Source organism: Mesoplodon bidens, assembly GCF_964165515.1.
Source record: "Mesoplodon bidens genome assembly, chromosome: 2".
Lineage (NCBI taxonomy): Eukaryota > Metazoa > Chordata > Mammalia > Artiodactyla > Ziphiidae > Mesoplodon > Mesoplodon bidens.
Window position 1 is genome coordinate 74,479,428 of NC_138177.1, and position 19,435 is coordinate 74,498,862.

The window sequence follows — 19,435 nt, forward strand, 5'->3', positions numbered from 1 at the left end:
CTATGCAGCAGGACAGCCTGGGACACTCAGCGAGGCTAGACAGCCCCTCCCACGTGGGCGGAGGTTCTGGCGCAAATCCGTCTCCCTGGCTAGCAGGAGGGGCGCTACTGCTACCCTCAGAACGCCGCCCCTCACCCCAGCCCCCCGCACCTCCCCTCAGTAATGGCTTTCCCAGTCCTTCCTGGCTTCGGGGGCCTTCCTCCGGAAGGAAATCTCCTCAGTTCCAGTGAAAGTTCTTGAGCTGCTGAAGTCATCGACTCCTTGGGCCTCTCCTCACGCCCACTCCCCCAGCCCCCTTCCCTCCAAGTGCCCGCAGTGGAGCCAGGCTGCCCCGGAAGGATCTGACCGGCAATTTCCTACAATTGTCTTACTGGGGCTCCTCAGTCAATCAGCTACCCGCCCCTCCTTCCCCACCTTCCCCACCTTCCCCACCTCATCTCTTACAGTCTCCCCTCCCCAAACCACAGTCTCTCTAGATATCCCAGCCTCCAGCCTGATCTTTTTTTTATTATTATTATTTTTTAATTAATTTTTGGCTGCATTGGGTCTTCGTTGCCATGCGCGGGCTTTCTCTACTTGCGACGAGGGAGGGGCTACTCTTTGTTGAGGTGCGCGGGCTTCTCATTGCGGTGGCTTCTCTTGTTGTGGAGCACGGACTTTAGGTACGCAGGCTTCAGTAATTGTGGCACGTGGGCTCAGTAGTTGTGGCTTGTGGGCTCTAGGGCGCAGGCTCAGTAGTTGTGGCGCACGGGCTTGGTTGCTCCACAGTATGTGGGATCTTCCTGGACCAGGGCTGGAATCCCTGTCCCCTGCATTGGCAGGCGGATTCTTAATCACTGCGCCACCAGGGAAGTCCCTGATCTGACTTCTTAGGTCCCACAGTTCTCTAGTATTTCTACTCCCTTCTGGGACTGCCACTACCTGCGAGGAGGAATGGGGGCTTGGGAGTCAACATGGCCACCAGGGCCCACCAGGAAGGTGGATGTGCTGTGGTTACCAAGGCAACCACCCTTCTGTTAGGCCTTCCCAGAGCTATTCATCCCCAGCTGAGGAGGGTGAGGACTTGACTGTGTTAGCTCCTTCTCCCAATACATCAAATCTGACTGAGGCCAAAAAGGGTGGGTAGGGAGCACAGGACATCAAGAAGGGTCATTAGACAAAGGGAGAACAACTTATCCTTTCTTCACCTCCAGACCACCATTTGTGTATCAGGGCGCACTGTCCTGAAGGCAGACGTCGAAGCTCTCCATAGCCCACACCGACCTCCAGTACCGCTGGGCGCTGGGCGTGGACTCCAGTAAGAGGCTTGGGGAGGTCGGAGGAGGGGCCTGTCTGCACTTGATGGATGGTACTGAAGAAATGTCTGGCACTTTCTTTCCCCATGGGGGAGGTGAAGCTGCAGCCACCTCTCCCCCGCATTCGCATTCCTGCCTGCCTGCTCAGGAAGGGGGTGGGGTGCGTGGCTAGAGCAGGGAAAGGAGGGCCCTTAGCCCAGCTGAGAGTCATGTTGTAAACTATCGCTCACATTTGTCTACACTGGTATGGGGGTGGATGGGCAGGTGGACAATTCCCACGTTTCAACTGAGGTAAAAAGGGATCCATATGTTCCCACCTCACCCCTCCTTCTTGGCTCCCAGGTCTCCTGGGGCAGATGCCAGGACTCTCCACTCAGTCCACACTCCTTATTATTCCTACTGTATGCTGGGCATTGGGTAATAGAGCAGTTCTCAAAGTGTAGTCCACAGATTCTGTGGATCCCCAAGATCCTTTCAGGGGATGGATGAGGTCAAAATGATGTTCATGGGAATTCCCTGGCAGTCCAGTGGTTAGGACTCGGTGCTTTCACTGACAGGGGCCCCGGGTTCAATCCCTGGTCAGGGAACTAAGATCCCTCAAGGCACACACACACACACACACACACACACACACACGAGATTTTCACACTCCTACTAATTATATTATTTGCCTTATTGACTGTGTTGATATTTGCACTGATGGTGCAAAAACAGTGGGGTTAAAACTGCTGGTGTCTTAGCATAAATCAAGGCAATAGCACCAAACTAGTCACTGTGGTCTTCAAAAAAAGCCAGTTTCTCTTAAGACTGTCTTTGATAAAGCTGTAAAAACTGAACATGTGATGGGTTTATTATAGTTATTTTAAATGAGTTAACAAAGACTTGTTTTAATTTCTAATACAGAATATACTGATAGATATGACCCACGTAAACAAAAGCTCTTTGGGGCCCTCAGTAGCTTTTAAGGGAGTAAATGGGTCCTGAGACCAACAGCATCAGCACTGCTGGGGTAATTCGCAGGCTGTTACACCGGCTCCTCAAAACGGAAGGGGAACTGCAGCCTTCTTCAGATACTGCATTCCGACTTGAGAAACACCTTATTTGAAGCACAGGATGGAGAATATGGCTGTGTTTTCTGGCAACCCGCTCTCCCGCAAGAAAAGACACTGTCACTGGAATAAAGATTTAATGGTCTCCATTCACAGGAGAAGCAAGGCACACAAGCCCACAGCCCTCTGTCCTTCCCTTTCTCCCCTGTGCATTGCATCCTAGGTTGGGTGGTGGGGGACAGGGTGGGTGTTTGTGGCCCATTTGGGCTAGGCCCAGATGTGGACTCCCCCCCGCCCCTTGATTCACCTATAATCCCTTTTCCTTTTCCTCCTCCCCATAAAAGTCACAGTGTAGCAAGGTTGAGGGAAGAGGGCACAGGGAGGGGCAGGAGGATCCAGGAATCCATATCCCAGCCTGGCCTGGCCTGAGTCAGGGTAGAGAGTGGGTGCGTGTGCCTACGTGTGTGTGTGTGTGTGTGTCCCTGGGCATGGCTGTGAGTTTTGGTCCAGTCCTGTGAGCTCCAAGTTCTCCCCAATACCAGTCCACTTTCAGAGGTAATGCCTGGTGTCTCCACTGGGGTCTGCACATCTGAGCTGTTCAAACTACTTTTTGGCAATGGTGGGGATACTGCAGGCGAGGCTGAGGCCTGGCACCTCTCTATCCCCTCTGGCACAGGGAAGGGAGGTGTGGAAGGCCAGGTCAGCCTCGGGTGCTACTTGCCCGCTCCCCCAGTAGCCAGTAGGTCCGAACTTTGCCTTTGCCCTGGAGGGAAAAAGAGGAGTTTGGGGTGGGGAGTGACTCATCTACTTTCCCAAATGTTGGGAGTGGGGTTGGCTGCTTGAGCTAAGGGGCCTGGGGGAGGGTAAGCCCTTCGGGGACCCTAAGGGGTGGTAAGGGTAGGGACTTCCTTTTCTACCTTCATTTCTACATCCCCTCGAAGCTCCAGCTCGAAACCACCAAACTCCTCCAGGACAGCCTTGGTCTCAGAAGACAAGTGGATCTTCAGGGCTGGGTAGGAGAAGGGAGATGAGAGAGGCAAGAGATGGGAGCAGGAGATCAGGGACTGTGGGGCTAGAAAGATGCTCTCCCTCCTTCCTTTGGCCCAGAAAGCCTCCTAATTCAAAGTCCCACCCCCTCCATGTAGTGTCTGACTACACGGGCCTCTCTCTTAAGAACTCTAGAACTGTGTTGTCCACCATGAAAGCCACTAGTCACATGTGGTTATTTAAACTGTAATTGAAATATAGTGAAAAATGCAATGCCTCAGAGGCTACCATATTGGACAGCACAGCTTATAGAACATTTCCATTACTGCAGAAAGTTCTATTGGACTGCACTCCAGAGCATCACCAGGCTCTAGACAGACAGGAGAGTGTAGTGGTCAGGAGCTCAGACATTGGAGCCTGCTCTGCCTAGTATGAATCCTAGCTTGGACACTAGCTTGGGTAACTAGTATAAACTATCTGTGCCTCAGTTTCCTACTCTACAAAATGCTGATAGCAACAGGACGCATCTCAAAGCCTTCTAGTGAGGATTAAATTTAACATTATTTATTACATATTTTGAAAGAGTCTGGCACTTAGGAGGCACTATACGAGTGTTTGCTATCATCGTTTCTTAACTCAACACCCTCATTTCAGGGCTGAGGGAGCCCAGGCCTCGGGGAGGAGACCTGCCCAAATCTGCTGAGGTCTGCCCAGACTCCTGACTCCTGACTGCCATTCCCCACAGCCCTTCTTTTTTTTTTTTTTTTTTTTGCGGTACACGGGCCTCTCACTGTTGCGGCCTCTCCCGTTGTGGAGCACAGGCTCCGGACGCACAGGCTCAGCGACCATGGCTCACGGGCCCAGCCGCTCCGCGGCATGTGGGATCTTCCTGGACCGGGGCACGAACCCGTGTCCCCTGCATCGGCAGGCGGACTCTCAACCACTGCACGACCAGGGAACCCCCCCACAGCCCTTCTTTGACCTCCCTCTGAACTCGCCCCTACCACTCCTGGGGTCTGCATCGCAGAGGCCCTTTTCTGCTGTTAAACGATTTCTGAGAATGTGCTCCTTGAGGACTGAACCTCAGTGAGAAGTTTTCTCCCACCTCGACGACCTCAACACAGTGCCCAGGGAATATCTGCTGAACCAGACCCCCTCTGGGCTCCCAAGTAGCCCTTTGCCCACCACGAGGCTTAGCTGGAGTCCGCGTGGACTCCCTAGCAAACTTTGGTCTGGGTTGTCTTAGTATTCCAAGGCCTGGTACTCAGTAGTTGCTCAATAAATATTTACTGAATTGAATTGTGTTGACTACAGCAGGAGGCAGAAGGTCAACAGGAAGCAAGCCCAAGGGAAGAGGTGGGAGCAAGCATTTATTAGGTACCTACTGTGTTCCAGGGGTTGGGCTATGTTTCTTAGAACACTAAGACAGGCATCATTTTAAAGATAAACAGGGACTTCCCTGGTGGCGCAGTGGTTAAGAATCTGCCCGCCAATGCAGGGGACACGGGTTCGAGCCCTGGTCTGGGAAGATCCCACATGCTGCGGAGCAACGAAGCCTGTGAGCCACAACTACTGAGCCTGTGCTCCAGAGGCCGCGAACCACAACTACTGAAGCCCGAGTGCCACAACTACTGAAGCCCGCACACCTAGAGTCCCTGCTCTGCAACAAGAGAAGCCACCAGAATGAGAAGCCGGCGCACCGCAACTAAGACTAGCCTCCACTTGCCACAACTAGACAAAGCCCGCGTGCAGCAACGAAGACCCAAGGCAGCCATAAATCAATAAATTAATTAATTTTTTTAAAAAAAGGATAAACAGGGCTCCCCTGGTGGCGCAGTGGTTGAGAGTCCGCCTGCCGATGCAGGGGACATGAGTTCGTGCCCTGGTCTGGGAAGATCCCACATGCCGCGTAGCAGCTGGGCCCGTGAGCCATGGCCGCTGAGCCTGGGCGTCCGGAGCCTGTGCTCCGCAACGGGAGAGGCCGCAACAGTGAGAGGCCCACGTACCGCAAAAAAAAAAAAAAAAAAAGGATAAACAGCTAAGGCTCAGAAAAGTTGAATGACAATTATCTGCTAGTCGTGTTATATGACTTTCTCACGTAACTCTTCTGAGGTAGATATTTAATTCTCATTTTCCAGGTGAGGAAAACAGAGGCTCAGGGAGGTGTAGCAAACTGACACAGCTGAGTCGGTTGTAGAGCTGAGATTCACACCCAAGTGGGCTGCTCTGGAGCCCTTTTTACCACACCCAAGAGGGCCCTAAAGGTAGCTCCCAGCTGGGAACTGCTGGACATTGGCCTGGAAAGACTTTTCAATCATTTGCCAAGAGGGCGCAGCTGGGACCTGAGTCTCTGATTAGATTCAAGGTGATGCGGCCAGGTTGAACCCTTATGAAAAGGGAGCCTGGGAGGAGAGAGAACATGGATTGGATAGGCACCCGCTGCCAGGAGAGACTTCCTCAGCCACAGCCACCCTGCCCTCCCTGTCCCGCCTCGGGGACCCAGCATACCTTCCCCGTTAGACTCCATTCTTGAGGCCGTATTGACTGTGTCACCAAAAAGACAGTAACGGGGCATCTTCAGCCCTACCACACCTGCACACACGGGTCCTGGAGGGAGTGGAAGCCCATCAGTGAGGGAAGCCCATCAGTTTAGGGAAGTAGGCAGGAGGAACGGAGGGTGGCCATAGGACGGGGCTAGGGCGCTCCAGGAGAGGCAGCAGGTGGGACCTGCGGTCGGTGGGAGCCCAGAGGTGTGCGTGTTAAGCGCGCACGAGGAGCGGTGGCGACGCGGCCGGCTCGTCTCTCATCTGCAGCTCCAGCCTGTGGGAGCCCCCTCCCCGCCCCTCCGGCGGCCTCACCTGTGTGGATGCCGATGCGCAAGCGCAGCTGCTCCTGGGGCCGGTGGCGGATGCGGAAGGAGCGCACCGCGTCCAGCAGCGCCAGGGCCATGCGGGCCACCTCGCGGGCGTGCAGCCTCCCGTTCCGCACTGGGAGCCCGGACACCACCATGTAGGCGTCACCAATGGTCTCCACCTGTGAGGGCCGCGAGAGGGTGCCGGACCTGAGGACTGGAACTTTCTCCTCCCGGTGCGGCCCCCACACTGTGGGCACCGCCTTCCTGTCCCCACCCCTCATCTACCAGCCACTGTGTTCGCTCATCCCCCATACGCCGCGTGGTTTTTCTGCCTGTTCCTGGGTCTCCCTGTGACACCTCCCTGTGACACTGTCTTTGTCCATGTCTCTTGGTCTTCTTGCTTAAGACTATGTCCTTCTGCCTTCCACATCCGTCTGTCTGTCCCCTCCCATCTTGTCTCACCTTGTAGACATCAAAGTTGTCTATGACAGCGTCAAAGCACGTGTACAGGTCGTTGAGCAGGGTCACCACCTGGAAGACAAGAGAAGCTAAAACGGGTGGGGAGTCAGGGGCCCCACCTGGGCTCGGGTGGGAGAAGCGGAACCAGAAGGCAGGCCTGTGGGACGGAGGTGCCAAGCCAAGCACACCTGGCTGCTCTGACACCTGGGGCTGTGCCTGACTCACCTGCATGGGCGTGCTCTCCGCCGACAGGGCTGTGAAACCCACAATGTCGCTGAAGTAGATGGTGACGCTGTCAAAGGCTTCGGCCTGGACCGTCTCCCCACGCTTCAGCTGCTCAGCCACTGAGCTGAGGGGTCAGGGACAGGTGCAGGATCAGAAGGTGAGGTGGGGCTGGGACAGGTGGGGTGGTGGGAGCACCAAGCACGGGCACTCACTGAGGCAGAATCTGGTAGAGCAGGGCCTCCGCCTTGCGCTTCTCCTCCAGGTAGGCCTGGGTCCGCTCCTCCACCAGCTCTTCCAGGTTGTTGGCGTACTGTTCCATGCGCGACAGCAGGTTATCCAGGATGTTGCTGCTGTTCTCTCTGGGGACAGGGGCGGCGGAAGGGGTGGTGGTGAGAAAGGAGCGGCACACCCTACCCTGAAGCGCCTCCCCCAGGCTCTCACCCTACCCAGGCTTAATGTCAGCCCACTGCAGTGGGGTCCCTGACGAGAGTCAGGGTTGGGAGGCACAGCAGGATGGGGGTGGCAGGGGAAAGGGGTCAGAGGAAAGTCCAATTCATCCCTGAGACCCCAGGGTCAAGTATCAAGCTTCAGACGTATTGGCTATTTTGAACATCTCTGTTGAACACAAGTGGCTTAGAAGGAGGTAGAAGAGGCAGAAAGGGACAGGGGCCAGTTGAGAACGGAGTGAGGGCACACAGGCTGGCAGAGGGGTGTGCCTGGAGGAACCGGCCCCCAGGGGCACACTGGGAAAGGGGATCAAAGGGCCGGGTGGGAGGTCCCACGGAGGGCAGAGAGGTGTAGGGAGGAGGTGGGAAGCCATTTACTCTGTGGCCACTGAAGGCTGATGGAGTAGGGGCCGCTGGAGGAGCGGGGTATGAGAGGTAGGGGACTGTGGGACCAGCTGGGTCCTACAGTATTCACAGAGGGGGCTGCGAGGCTGTGGCGGGCTGGAGCAGGCTGTGTATGTGGGGGCTGTGTGAGGGCTCTGCCACCACAGGGATAAGACTTAAGTGTGAGGCACGCGGTCGCTCTGGGGGGTAAAAGAGGCTGGGAGGATCCAGGACTAATGCCAGCGACCTGTTAAATTTGCGCAGCATCAGGCGGATCTGTTGGAAGGGTGGCCGCTCCTGCGGGTCCTCGGCCCAGCAGCGCTGCATCAGCTGCCCCAGTTCCTCCAGGTGACTCTGCAGGGCTAGGGAGGGCCGGAAGGGGGGCTGCTCGCCCCGAGTCACACGCTCGATGATCTCTGTGTGGTGGGGGAAGAGAGGCCGAGGGGTAGGTTCAGCCCGGGGCCTGTTGAGAAACAGGGTGGGGAGGTCCAGGACCAGGGCACGGGGCAGGGGAGCCCTGCAGGGAACTGGGCTAGTCATGCTCAGGGTCACTGGCAGCAGTGGAGCAAAGGGTGGTGGCATTTCCAGGGTTCCATCTCTCTGGAGCTGGGGTTAGTTGAGTGTGGCAGCATTAGGGGAAAGCACGGCCCTCTCACCTTTGGGACTGAGGTCCAAACCTTCCACATGGAAGACACCACTCCTCAGGGCAATCTCCTGAAGGATGATCCCAAAGCTGTACACGTCACCAGCCTGGGAGCCCCGGGCAGGGGGTGAGGCCACTCGCAGGAGCTCAGGGGCTGTCCACAACTTTTCTGCAGGTCAGAGGTCAGGAGTCACAGGGTGAAGGGCCCCAAAGTTAAGGGATGAGGGGAAACAAGGTCCCAGAGGATGTGACTGGGACTGATCTGGAGACATCACAGGGGGTGCTAGGGCTAGAAGGGGCCTTGAGACCATTTTGTCTGACTCCACTTTCTACTGATGATAAATTGAGCAGGGAGTCAGGAAAGGTGGGCCCGAGCCCATCACAGGCCAGGCATCAGCCTCCCCACTGGGCTGTGCTGGGGGTGGTGTTAGGGGTCAGAGTCAGGTCGGGGCTCACTGGCATAGAGGGTGTGTCCTTGCTCGGGCTCTGGGTCCCTGAAGCTCTCCAGCCCGTAGTCAGTGATCTTGAGCACGAAGCGCCCGTCTACCACACAGTTGGATGACTTGAGGTTCCCATGGGAACAAATGGCCCCATTGTGCAGGAACAGCATACCCTGGGGAATTTGGGGAGGCAGGGGTCTTGGACATGAGTGAGACCTCCAACCACAGCCAGGGGAGAAGACTGCCTGGCCCCTCCCCCCACACCCAGTGGGCCCTTTTGGGCCTACCTTGACGATGTCATGGGTGAGCGAGTACCGGAACATCCAGTCCAGGGTGATGCTCTCGTTCTCCAGGATGTCCTGCTGGGCAGTGAGAGTCAGCCCTATACCCTGCACATGCCCCCAGGAGGAGGAGTGCAGGGGTTCCACTGACATAAACTGGCAGAACGGGACAAAGCTTTGGATCTACTCTAGTGCCACCACCCTCCCCCCACTCCCATTTTATAGATGGGGAAAATAAAGGTCAGAAAGAAGGAGAGGCTTGCCCAGGGCCTTATGTTGAGTCAGGGGCAGACCCACAGCTAGAACTAGTTGTCCTGACACTCCCTTGTCACCTCACCTGCAAGCTCCCACGGGGACAGTACTCTGTGAGGATACAGATGTTGGGGGGGTCAGTGCAGGCCCCCACAAACCTGGTCAGGTGTTCGTTCTGCACATCCCGCATCTGCAGGTGAAAGCCAGCATCAGAGCCTGACGGAGACCTCACTCCTTGCCAAGTTTCCCCCACCCTTGGGGACCCCTCATTCTCCTTAAGTCCCTATGCATTCTCTGCAGACATTCTAGGACCTCCCTCGGTGATTCCCACTCCTGTTCTAAAGAACCCTTCCCTAGAACCTGCTCCCTACTCCCTCTGCTTCCTAAGCCCATCCAGTGGAGCCCCTACAAAATCTCCAGCGCTTCTCCCTTCTATGATTCCCCTACTCCTACCCACAATACGCAAGGGCCCATCCCAGGGCTACAGTGCTCATCCCTTCCTAGGATACCCTGCAGTCCCTCCATACCCATTCTGTTGGCCAACCTCCCCTGTGTCCCTAGATTCTTCCCCAGGCCATTGCCTCCCTCCCCACATTACATGCTTCAGCTCAAACAGGACTTCCCGCGTCAGCTCAATGCGTTTACGGTTCACACGTTTCACAGCCACGAGGTTGCCCTGAGTGAGGAATGGAGATTGTCACTGCAAGGGGATGGCCCAGCCCCGACAGCCCACCCCTGTGCTAAGACCATCTCCAGTCCTCCATCATAGGAAAGCCCTGCCCCAGTCCTGAGGACCAGTGGTCTTTCCCCAGACCCACCTTATAATATGCTGTCTTGGCAAAGATTTGGAACTGGCCCTCTGTGGTCAGCAGGGAGCCGTAATTGGAGCCTCTCTGAAGGGACGGAGTGCAGGAGGGGTGGTCAGCCCACGGGCCCGGCTCTCCATCCTGGTTGCTTGAGCTCTGGTCTTCACTACCCTGCCTTATCTTTGTGTCGCCCTGCCTCTCATTCCACATCATAAAATCCCTTCCTCATTTATTTACTTTTTTAAAATGTATTTTCAGGGGTGTGGGGTGTGGGGGGTGAGATGAACTGGGAGATTGGGATTGACATATATACACTAATATGTATAAAATAGATAACTAATAAGAACATGCTGAATAGCACAGGGAACTCTACTACTTCGCTGTACAGTATAAACTAACACAACGTTGTAAAACAACTATAACCCAATTAAAAAAAACATATGCAGAAAGTTTCAGATGATTATACAAAAAAACAAACAAATAAAAAAATAAAAATAAAATGTATTTTCACATATGCTATCTCTAACTTTTGAAAGAGCCCTGTGAGGGAGCTCTGTAGATGTAATCATTACCTGCGGTAGTCTCAGAGAGGGAATGTGACTTGCCCAAGGTCATACGGCAAGTGAAGGCAGGGCTGGGACTAGAAGCCTGCTCTTTACCCTACCCATCAGGCACCCACATGCCCATTTCCAACTCTGTCCCCTTCCCCCAGTACCGGAGTTCTTACCCCGCTCAGGGTCAGCCGGCTGCCTGCACTCCGGAGGTGCCTCTCTAGGCTACTGGGTTGCAGGTCCTCCCAACGCACCCGCCACAGCTCTGAGGCCAGTTCCTTCTCCAGCTGCATCTTTCTGAGGCATGAAATGTGCACCTAAGTCCATGTCTGAGCCCCTGACCCAGGGTTGGGGGTGCTCAGCAGCCTCTCCTCAGAGCCCTGGGACCACTGCAGTTGCTAAGAGATGGGTGGGGCAATTAACATCCTCTTGGCTGAAAGTCAGGAGGCTTGGGTGAAATTCTGCCTCACTGGGGACCTTGGGGTAGTCACTCCACTTCTCTGAGTCTCAGGTTCATGTCTAAATGTCCTCATTTGGAAATTGGGGACCTCGACATTTATTTCAAAGCATTGTTATAAGAATGAAAAGAAAAACTGTGTGTGGAAGTGCCTGGCACACAGTATATGCTTGACCAGCATTGATTTCCTTCTCTCCCTCCTTGCTTCCCTCTGTCTTTAACTTTTCCTGCATTTTCCTGTCAGCCTCCCACTGGAAGGCAGGAGTGGGGCTTCCTTCTCTCTCTCCTCCACTCTGGGTTCAGCACTTGGTACACAGCAGATCCTTCATCCCTGCTCAACTAATATGGGCCCAACCCCACAGGTGTTGGACCACTGCTTCCCATCTGGTCTGTACAAGCAGGAAGGGAGGATAAAGGAGCCTCAAGCCGGAATCCACACCCTATGATGCCCCCAACAGATCTGCTCCTTCTTGGATCTCCCGGATCCTCCCTGGCCACTTCACCTCTGTCCCCTCCTCCTTCTCTCTTCCAGGTGTCCTGAGGCTTTTTAGTCTCTTCTCTCCCCCATCTCCCTGGGCCTTGCTGTGCTGTCCCTTTACCCCTCCCTCTTCCCTCTGGGTCCCTGCCACCTCCTCTGCTATTGGTTCTTTAGGTCTCCCAGCCTCAATCACCATCCTCATTCCAAGGCTTACCTGTATATGAAGAAGGAGACGATCAGAATGCTGAGCAGGAAGAGGCTGCCCACCAAAGCCAGCACCTCCAGGGTGGAAAAGTGGTCTGTAGGGGAGAGTCCAAGTTGCAGCAAGAGAGATTTGGGTTAGACATTGGACAGCAGGAGGAAGAACCTTTATTTTTTTTATTTTTAGATTTTTTTGGCTGCACCGCACAGGCATGTGGGATCTTAGTTCCCTGACCAGGGATCGAACCCAGGCCCCCGGAAGTGGAAGCGTGGAGTCCGAACCACTGGACCACCAGGGAAGTCCCTGAAGAAACTTTTAATATTCAATCAGGGACTTCCCTGGTGGCGCAGTGGTTAAGAATCCGCCTGCCAATGCGCCGCAACAAAGAGTAGCCCCCGCTCGCCACAACTAGACAAAACCCGTGCACAGCAACGAAGACCCAACACAGCCAATAAATAAATAAATAAAAGTAATATAATAATGAAATAAAATTAAAAGTTTAAAAAAATATTCAATCAGTGAACTGGGATGATGGATGAAGGGAAGAAAAAGGCAAGAGGAGTCTCTGAAGAGTCCCTCAGTGTGGGAGAGGAGCACGTATTTGACTCCCCGAGCAGGAAGGATGCAGCATCTCCATAATGGAGGCTTGGAAGGCAAGGGGCAGTCACCTTGGTTGCAGGCTGGGTCCTCATTGTCAAAACCACATTTGGGGACATCAGGAGGTGGATACCCCAGAGGCCAGTTCAATTTGCGCCCTGACACGGTCACCAGCTCTTGGGAGGTTCCGTTGAAGTTCAGAACAACCTATAGGAGGGCAGGAACGGTCAGTGGGCAAGGGCCCTTGGTGAGGCCTCCCGTCCAAGGGAGAAATTCTGCCCCCCACCTGCCCCATCTCTGCTGCCAGGGACTGTGTCTGCACTGTCAACTATTCAACGAGTCCCTGCCATGGCTGGATACAGAGAGCCTCATACCCATGCCCCATGTTATCAGAGTGGACAAGCTTGAAAATGACTTAAGGGTTTTATAAAGAAAACTCTGTATAGAATCACAGCCCTACACTCAGGGAGTTTATAATCTTGGATTGAAGCACACAGGAAATAGGAAAATGCAGTGTTCTCAGTCCACATTCCCAGGCCTAATCCAGGTACCCCTCGTCCAGGAAGCCTTCCCTGGATGATCTGCTCCTTGGTGCCTGTGGTCTCAATCCCTTTCTGCTCCTGTTGCACTTATAGAGCAATATGATGTGCATTCATCTTGGCCCTGAGTCAGTCTGTCTCTGCTGGGAGGGGATCCTGCCTGCCTTTGGAGACATGGAGTTTCCTGAGGGCAGCACTGTGCTCCCTCCTCAGACATGGGGTTCCCCAAGGATAACACCTGTGAGTCCCTATCATTCTGGTTGCTCCTCCAGATTGGCTGCATCTCTTTTATCCAGGGCTCTCCCTTATCCAGGGTGGTGGGAGGGTGAAATGTCATTCCCAGTTGGCACTGTCTTCTGGGGGCACAAACTTACCCTGAAGGTGCCAGTGTCAGGATCCATATCCCAGAGGGAGAAGTCGGTCTCCCGATCTCCATTGCTGTCCATTTTCAGGTATCCTGTCACACCTGGGGGTATGGAGGAAGATGGCTGTGTTTTGACAGGGTGGAATGTCATGGGTCCTACACCTCATCTCTGTCTGTTGATCTTTTGATCTTCTCTGTCTTGCCTTCCAAATATGTATATATATATATATATATATATATATATATATGGTAAAACAGACAGACATTTCAGCAGCAGGAATGGTTGGGGTAGAAGAGACTGGTGTGGGCAAGTGAGTACCTGCACTGCAGGGCTAGGGGCTTCTCACTGCTTCGTGCCTGGGGCACCCCAAGGTAGCCCATTCCTGCCACCTCCAGTGCCTGACCTTGGAAGCTTCGGTTCCACATCCGCTGAGTGATGCCCTCCCCATCGGTGACAGTTCCCCCATGTGCTAGAGTCTCCGACACTGCCTGGACATAGAGCAGGAGCCCGTCGTGGAAGGACGCTGGGATGGTGTTCACCTGCAGGGGCAGGCAGATCTGGGCTGGGGTGGGATGTATGAAGGGCACAGAGTGGGGCGCTGTGGGGTGGGGAATGGGAGGCACTGGGAGCTCAGAAGAGGTTGGGAGAAAACACGCTCACAGCACAGAGAGATTTTACTACTTGTAAGATGCCTCCACATATATCACTGCTTCTGAATCCTGCTAGGCAGATAGGGCAGGACGTAGCATCCTCATTTCACTGATAAGGATTTGAGTTTCAGAGATTGAACAACTTGTCAATGCCCCCCTCCATCATCAGGAGAGATACGGGAACAATGGGAAGGGAAAGAAGGGGAGACCTGGGAATACGGGGATGGCTGAGAGAGCAGGGCGGCGACTGGCAGAGGGCTGTGAACTGGGGGCTGGAGGTCCACGCTGCAGGGTCCCAGGAACCCCTCCTACCAGGCCATCCTCCATGGTGAAGTTGAACTGCTCATGGGCCAAGTGTTTTAGCTTCTGTAGGAATTCCAAGTACTCAGGATTATCCGGCTCTTTATATGTAATGATTTTGGCGGCCTGAGGAAGGGGTCAGTGGAGAGGGGAGAGCTGGGTGCTGACTCCAGTCCTGCCAGTACCCTGGGTGCCCACCTCCCAGAGCTGCATCTTTACTTGCTCAAGGTCAAATTGGACCCTATGTCCTGCACGAGGTGCTGCCTGCTTCAAAGCAGGGGATGAACTGGGATGGCTTTTCCAAGTCCAGATGGTCTGTGAGATGTGAACACTATCCCACCTCAAGGGCATTCTCTCATCTTTTTAGCCTCCAGGTTCTGAAGTCCCCTGGCCCTCTATATACCCCTTGCCCCAGCCCCCTGCCCTTTGTCACCTAACTCTCTATGAGCATCCAGAACCTCTTTTCTGGAATCCTTTCAGACACTGAGGGACCCAGGACCCAGAAACAGTGTGCCACCAGCCCAGAGCCCCACAGCCTGGGCTTCTAATCTGAACACTCACCTGAAAGGCCTGGTGGGCACTGACATCCTGCCCATCCCCTCTCTCCCAGGGCCTGTGGGGAGCAAGGCCATGTGCTCCTTGCAGGCTTTGCCCAAAGAGGTCCAGGTGGAAGAAAACATAGTCCTCCCCACTCAGGCCAGCTTCCAGGGCCAGAAGCATCAGGGTTCTGAAGGTATCTGGGGAGCTGCAGATGTAGACAACTGAGGAGGAAGGGGGGTCAGAGAGAGAGAGAAAAGCCTAAGTGTCAGGGAGTGGAGGGGGAACTGAAGCCGGGGCACCCAGGGGAGGAAATTCAGAGACCCTGAGGTAGTTAAGTGGAACTCCTGGCTCAGTCTGGGCTGTGGGCTGAGGAAGGTGAAGGGAGGGAGGAGGCGGTGGGAGGGGGGAGGAGGAAGGAGCCCAGATAGGGAGAGAGGGAATAGTGGAGCCAAAGGTGGGCAAGGTGAGGTCAGGAGAGGGGGAGAGCAGAGAAGGGCCAGCTGGAGAGGGGACTGGAAGAGGAGAGGGCATGTAGAGGCACGGGGAGGAGAAGCTGGAGGAGGGGAGAAGCCTGTTGGGAAGAGAAGGAAAATGGGGGAGAGATGAGGGATAGGAACTAAGCTGGCGCCCTACTAAGTGTCATGGTGGCCGGAGGCATTTTCTCCCTCCCGTTAACTCCGGAGGAACCGGTGGGAAGGAGGTGGGGGAGTGCAGAGGTGAGAAGAGAGGAGAGCCTAGGAACTGGAAGTGGGGGTGGGCATGGAGAAAGAGAGGGAAATAGAAACGCAGAGGTGGAAAGGGCGGAGGAGGCTGAGACAGGAATGAGGAGCCGCGGGGAGGAGAAGTCTGGCCCGGAGAAGAGAGAGGATGTCCCGGGGAAGGCCCGGAGGCAAAGCGGCCGGATGGGTGTGCCCGTGTTTCACCTCGGCCTTTGCGTCGCACGGTGCGCAGCAGCATGGTGTAGTGGTCGCGGTCGCCCTCGGCGAACTCCAGGTGGTCCACCGTGATGTTGAGGCGGTCGCGGACCTGCATGTACAGCCCCTCCACCACGAAGAAGCAGGGCTGGTCGTCGCGGGGCTGGTAGGCGTAGAGCACTAGCGCCTGGCGCTCCCAGCCCAGCCGTCGGTGCAGAGCCGCCACGAAGTCGCCCAGCTTGGCATGGCTGGGCCCGGCGCGGGTGGTCAGCGCGTACTCGTCCTTGGCCCCGAACCCCACCGCCGGGGCGCCGGCGGTCAGCAGCGGCACCCGCCAGTGCGCAGTGAAGCGGCCCACGGGGGCGGCGGCGTACACGCAGCCGGGGCCCAGGAACACCGCGGGGTTGTGCTCCCACTTGAGGTCCACGGCGGCCAGGGGCGCGGCGGTGTCGGAGCAGACGCCCAGCGCGCTCTCGCTGCTGCCCAGCACCGTGCGGACTGTCCAGCCCGGCAGCAGGTCCGGCCGCGCCTTCACCCGGGCCAGGGCCAGCTCCACCGCCGGTCCCACGCGCGCCCACGACCACGGGTACGAGGTGTTGGCCAGAGGCAGCACCACGGCCACCGTCAGGTTGCCCGCGTAGCTGCCCGGGAGCAGCAGCAGCGGCGGCAGGAGCAGAAGCAGGCGCAGGCGGGCGCCGGAGGGGCAGCCGGGGCGCGGCATGGCCTCAGCGGGCACCGAGGCGGACCAGCGTTCCCACCATGGCCTCTGGCGTCCCCTCCGGCTCAGCGGCCCGTCCTGGGCACCAGGAGCGCCCCTGTGGGAGGGAGGACGAGCGGGGCGGGGGCGCTCACCCCGGGGCACGCTGCCCCCTCTAGCTGTGACAGTCTGCGCCAGGAGCGCCAGGGGCGCGCGACCGAGGGGTGCGCCCAGGGCGCTGCAGAGCAGGTGGGTGCGAGGAGAGCGCGGGGGCCGAGAGGACGCGAGTGTGAGCCAGAGCGTGTGTGTGTGTGTGTGTGTGTGTGTGTGTGTGTGTGTTAGGAGAGAGAAAACGAGAGCGCGAGCGAGCGCTCCGTGGAGAAGGATGGGAGAGGGCGCCAGGGAGGGAAAGGGGAGTGTGAGTGTTTGTATGTGTGCGTGAGCGCCTGGCCCAGGGAGTGTGCCAGAAGGGGCGTCCGGCCGGCCCAAGTCCGGGGGGGACTGGGGAGGACCCAAGCCAAGCTCCGAACCCTCCCTCCCGGCCGCTTCCCCTCCCAGACTCCCTGACCTTAGAACCAATCCTGGATCTTTAACTCCTTCCTCCCCGCCCCGAAGTCGCGGGCTCTTCCGAGTCTCTCAGCCCGCGCACTTTCTTTTAGACCCTCTTCACGCTTCTCGGCGGCCAAACTTCTTCCTCCTCCGAGAAGCGGCATCGGTGGAAGGGGCTCTGTTGCGGGGTCGGGAAGAACTGAATAGAGAAGTGTGTGGGAGCAACAGGGGGCCTCTTGCGCCCCACCTTTCCCTCCCCTCCTACCTGGTTCCGTCTGGGGAAGAGAGAAAGAGGTGCTGGTTTGGGATCTTGGCAGGAAAAAGTGTGAGTGTTTGGATGTGTGTCGGGGTGGTGCGGGAGGGTGACGGTTTCTGGAAAAGGCGTTAAAGTAGGTGAATCCAGGGTCCCCGTAACCAGTCCATCTAGGATGTCACCACCCCCCACCTCCGGTTTCCAGATTGAGCGGATTAGCGGAGAAAAAGGACCAGGTAGAAGGGCGGAGTTAACTCTTTAGTTCCTCAATGGCTGTAGGAACGGGGAGGGAGAGCTTGCGGGTGGCTGGAGGAGCGAACAGGTGTGATCTCAGGGTCACTGCCGGCGTGTGAGTGTGTGTTTGTCTAGAGGAGGATTATTAAAATGGGATTTGTCGGGGCGGTGGGAGACAGTGTTGGAAATGACAAGCGGAGGGGTAAATTGGGGGGAGTATTTTGGGGCCCTTGACGGCTGGGCTGGGGGCCGGAGAGCTGTGGAATCAGTCTGCCCTCTAATGGCCGGCAGAAGTCGCTGACCGTATTGCGCTGCCAACCTCTGCAAGCCTGTACCTAGGCAAGACCAAAGATCAGGAAACTTCTTCCGTACTGCAGATTTCCAGAGGACCTAGTACGTGTTAAGCACCGGCTGAAGGTATAAAGATTAAGACTATAAATATATGTGTGTGAGTGTGTATATATATGTATATGTATCTCATATATATCATATATATATGGTCCATACATTTGAGGAGCTCTATTTGGGACAAATAGCCATAATGTAATATAGTTAAATACTACAACAGAGAGATAGGTAAATTGCTAAGAGGCCCGGATAAGGGCTATTTTGCTTGCATTAGGGCCAGGAAAATCTCCAGAGAGAAATAATTCAACAAGGGTAGGAGGATGAGAAAGGTATTCTGTGCAGAGACAGCAGAATATTGAAGTCTGTTTCCTACATATTTAGGAGAATTTTGAATATTCTTATGGTCTAGAGCAAACAGTAGCCCACGGACCAACTTCAGACGGCAGGCATGTTTTGTCTGGCATGTATTCTCTCTCTCAAATATATATATGTTATATATTATATATGTATATTTTATATATATATATATATATATATATATATATATATATATATATATATATATATATATATATATAATTTAATTGCCCACATTTTAAAATCAGCAGATGGCACATGAATATTTGGAATTCTGACTTGTCTTGAAATATTGGAGAGCTGGTAATCTAGGTCCTGCATCTCTCCATGAACAATAATCTGGAACCAAGTATCCATTACTTCTTTGAGATGAGTCTAGCTCATCACGGTTCCTATTCACCCTGTTCACTCATTTGCTTTACTGGCTGCATTAGCAGTGCATGTTTTCAACCCTGATCTAGGATGTAAGGTTTATGGGTGTAAGAATGACTGAGGAGGAGAGGCAAGAAAAGGCAGCAGAGGGCAGATCATGCAAGCTTTTGTGGGACAGGCATAATGTCTTTGTTCTATAACGAGGGCTCCAGAGGCTATAGAGGTAGATAGATTGGAAAATTTTTTTTTAAGTTTTATTGAGGTATGATCGATATACCATAAGCTGTACATATTTAATGTATACAATTTGATGAGTTTGGACATATGCATATGCCCATGAAACACATCACCACAACACCAAGGTAGTAAACATTTCTATCACCTCCAAACATTTCCTTGTATCCTTTTGTGTGTGTGTGTGTGTTAAGAACACCTAGCGTGAGATCTACCCTCTTAACAAATTTTTAAATGTATAATACAGTCTTATTCACTATAGGGAGATGCTTTTTAAGTAGAATCAATTGGAATTCAGGAAGAACATACAAATAACTGAAATCTAGGTGACATTGACTCATTAGTTGAGAAGCTAAAAGAAGCTGAAAGTTTTCGGGGGGAAGATGACAATTTTAGTTTATTGCTTTTGAAGTGCCTGTAGATATCCAATTGGAGGTGTCCAATAGGCCATTGGATTAGTGGAACTGGAGCTCAGGAGAACTAGACTAGAAATCCAACTTAGTAATTGAGCTTCTCTTTCAACAATGGTGGCTTAAATAATTTGTCCAATCCTCAAGCTGAGCTGCAGGCAACTAAAAATGTTAGATGAAATGCTTTTTAAAATAAACGAACTAAGAAGACAGTGAGAGCATGAAAGGACAGGAAAGCAGGAGACCAGCAGTAGGAGAGCTTTTACA

At 54.4% G+C, this 19,435-nt stretch overlaps 1 protein-coding gene across 3 annotated transcripts; it reads right to left on the reverse strand.

Moving 5' to 3' along the window:
* Window positions 1–2,464: 2,464 nt before the first annotated feature.
* On the reverse strand, window positions 2,465–17,013 carry NPR1 (natriuretic peptide receptor 1). Of its 3 annotated transcripts, XM_081226290.1 has the most exons (22): window positions 15,724–17,008; window positions 14,822–15,021; window positions 14,273–14,386; window positions 13,714–13,849; window positions 13,320–13,411; window positions 12,478–12,613; window positions 11,822–11,906; window positions 10,849–10,969; window positions 10,134–10,208; window positions 9,914–9,991; window positions 9,401–9,505; window positions 9,070–9,141; window positions 8,799–8,955; window positions 8,356–8,511; window positions 7,947–8,115; window positions 7,082–7,228; window positions 6,870–6,993; window positions 6,648–6,716; window positions 6,190–6,364; window positions 5,840–5,938; window positions 3,262–3,353; window positions 2,465–3,107 (listed from the first exon to the last, which is right to left on the reverse strand). In XM_081226290.1, exons 1-22 carry the CDS (start codon window positions 16,433–16,435, stop codon window positions 3,045–3,047), a joined length of 3,177 nt encoding a protein of 1,058 aa, XP_081082416.1. In that variant the 5' UTR covers window positions 16,436–17,008; the 3' UTR covers window positions 2,465–3,044. The 3 variants fall into 3 exon arrangements, with proteins under 3 accessions (XP_081082416.1, XP_081082417.1, XP_081082418.1); XM_081226291.1 differs by lacking the exon at window positions 14,273–14,386 and having other exon boundaries at window positions 15,724–17,009; XM_081226292.1 differs by lacking the exons at window positions 2,465–3,107; window positions 3,262–3,353; window positions 5,840–5,938 and having other exon boundaries at window positions 6,197–6,364; window positions 6,500–6,716; window positions 15,724–17,013.
* Between the last annotated feature and the right edge of the window lie 2,422 nt (window positions 17,014–19,435).

Excerpts from the sequence above, each read along its gene's own strand:
- NPR1 (XM_081226290.1), bottom strand. The coding sequence starts at position 16,435 with ATGCCGCGCCCCGGCTGCCCCTCCGGCGCCCGCCTGCGCCTGCTTCTG. Across the intron at positions 13,850-14,272 it reads TCACCATGGAGGATGGCCTG|GTGAACACCATCCCAGCGTC; the intron begins GTAGGAGGGGTT and ends CTGCCCCTGCAG. Across the intron at positions 8,512-8,798 it reads AGGACACACCCTCTATGCCA|AAAAGTTGTGGACAGCCCCT; the intron begins GTGAGCCCCGAC and ends TCTGACCTGCAG.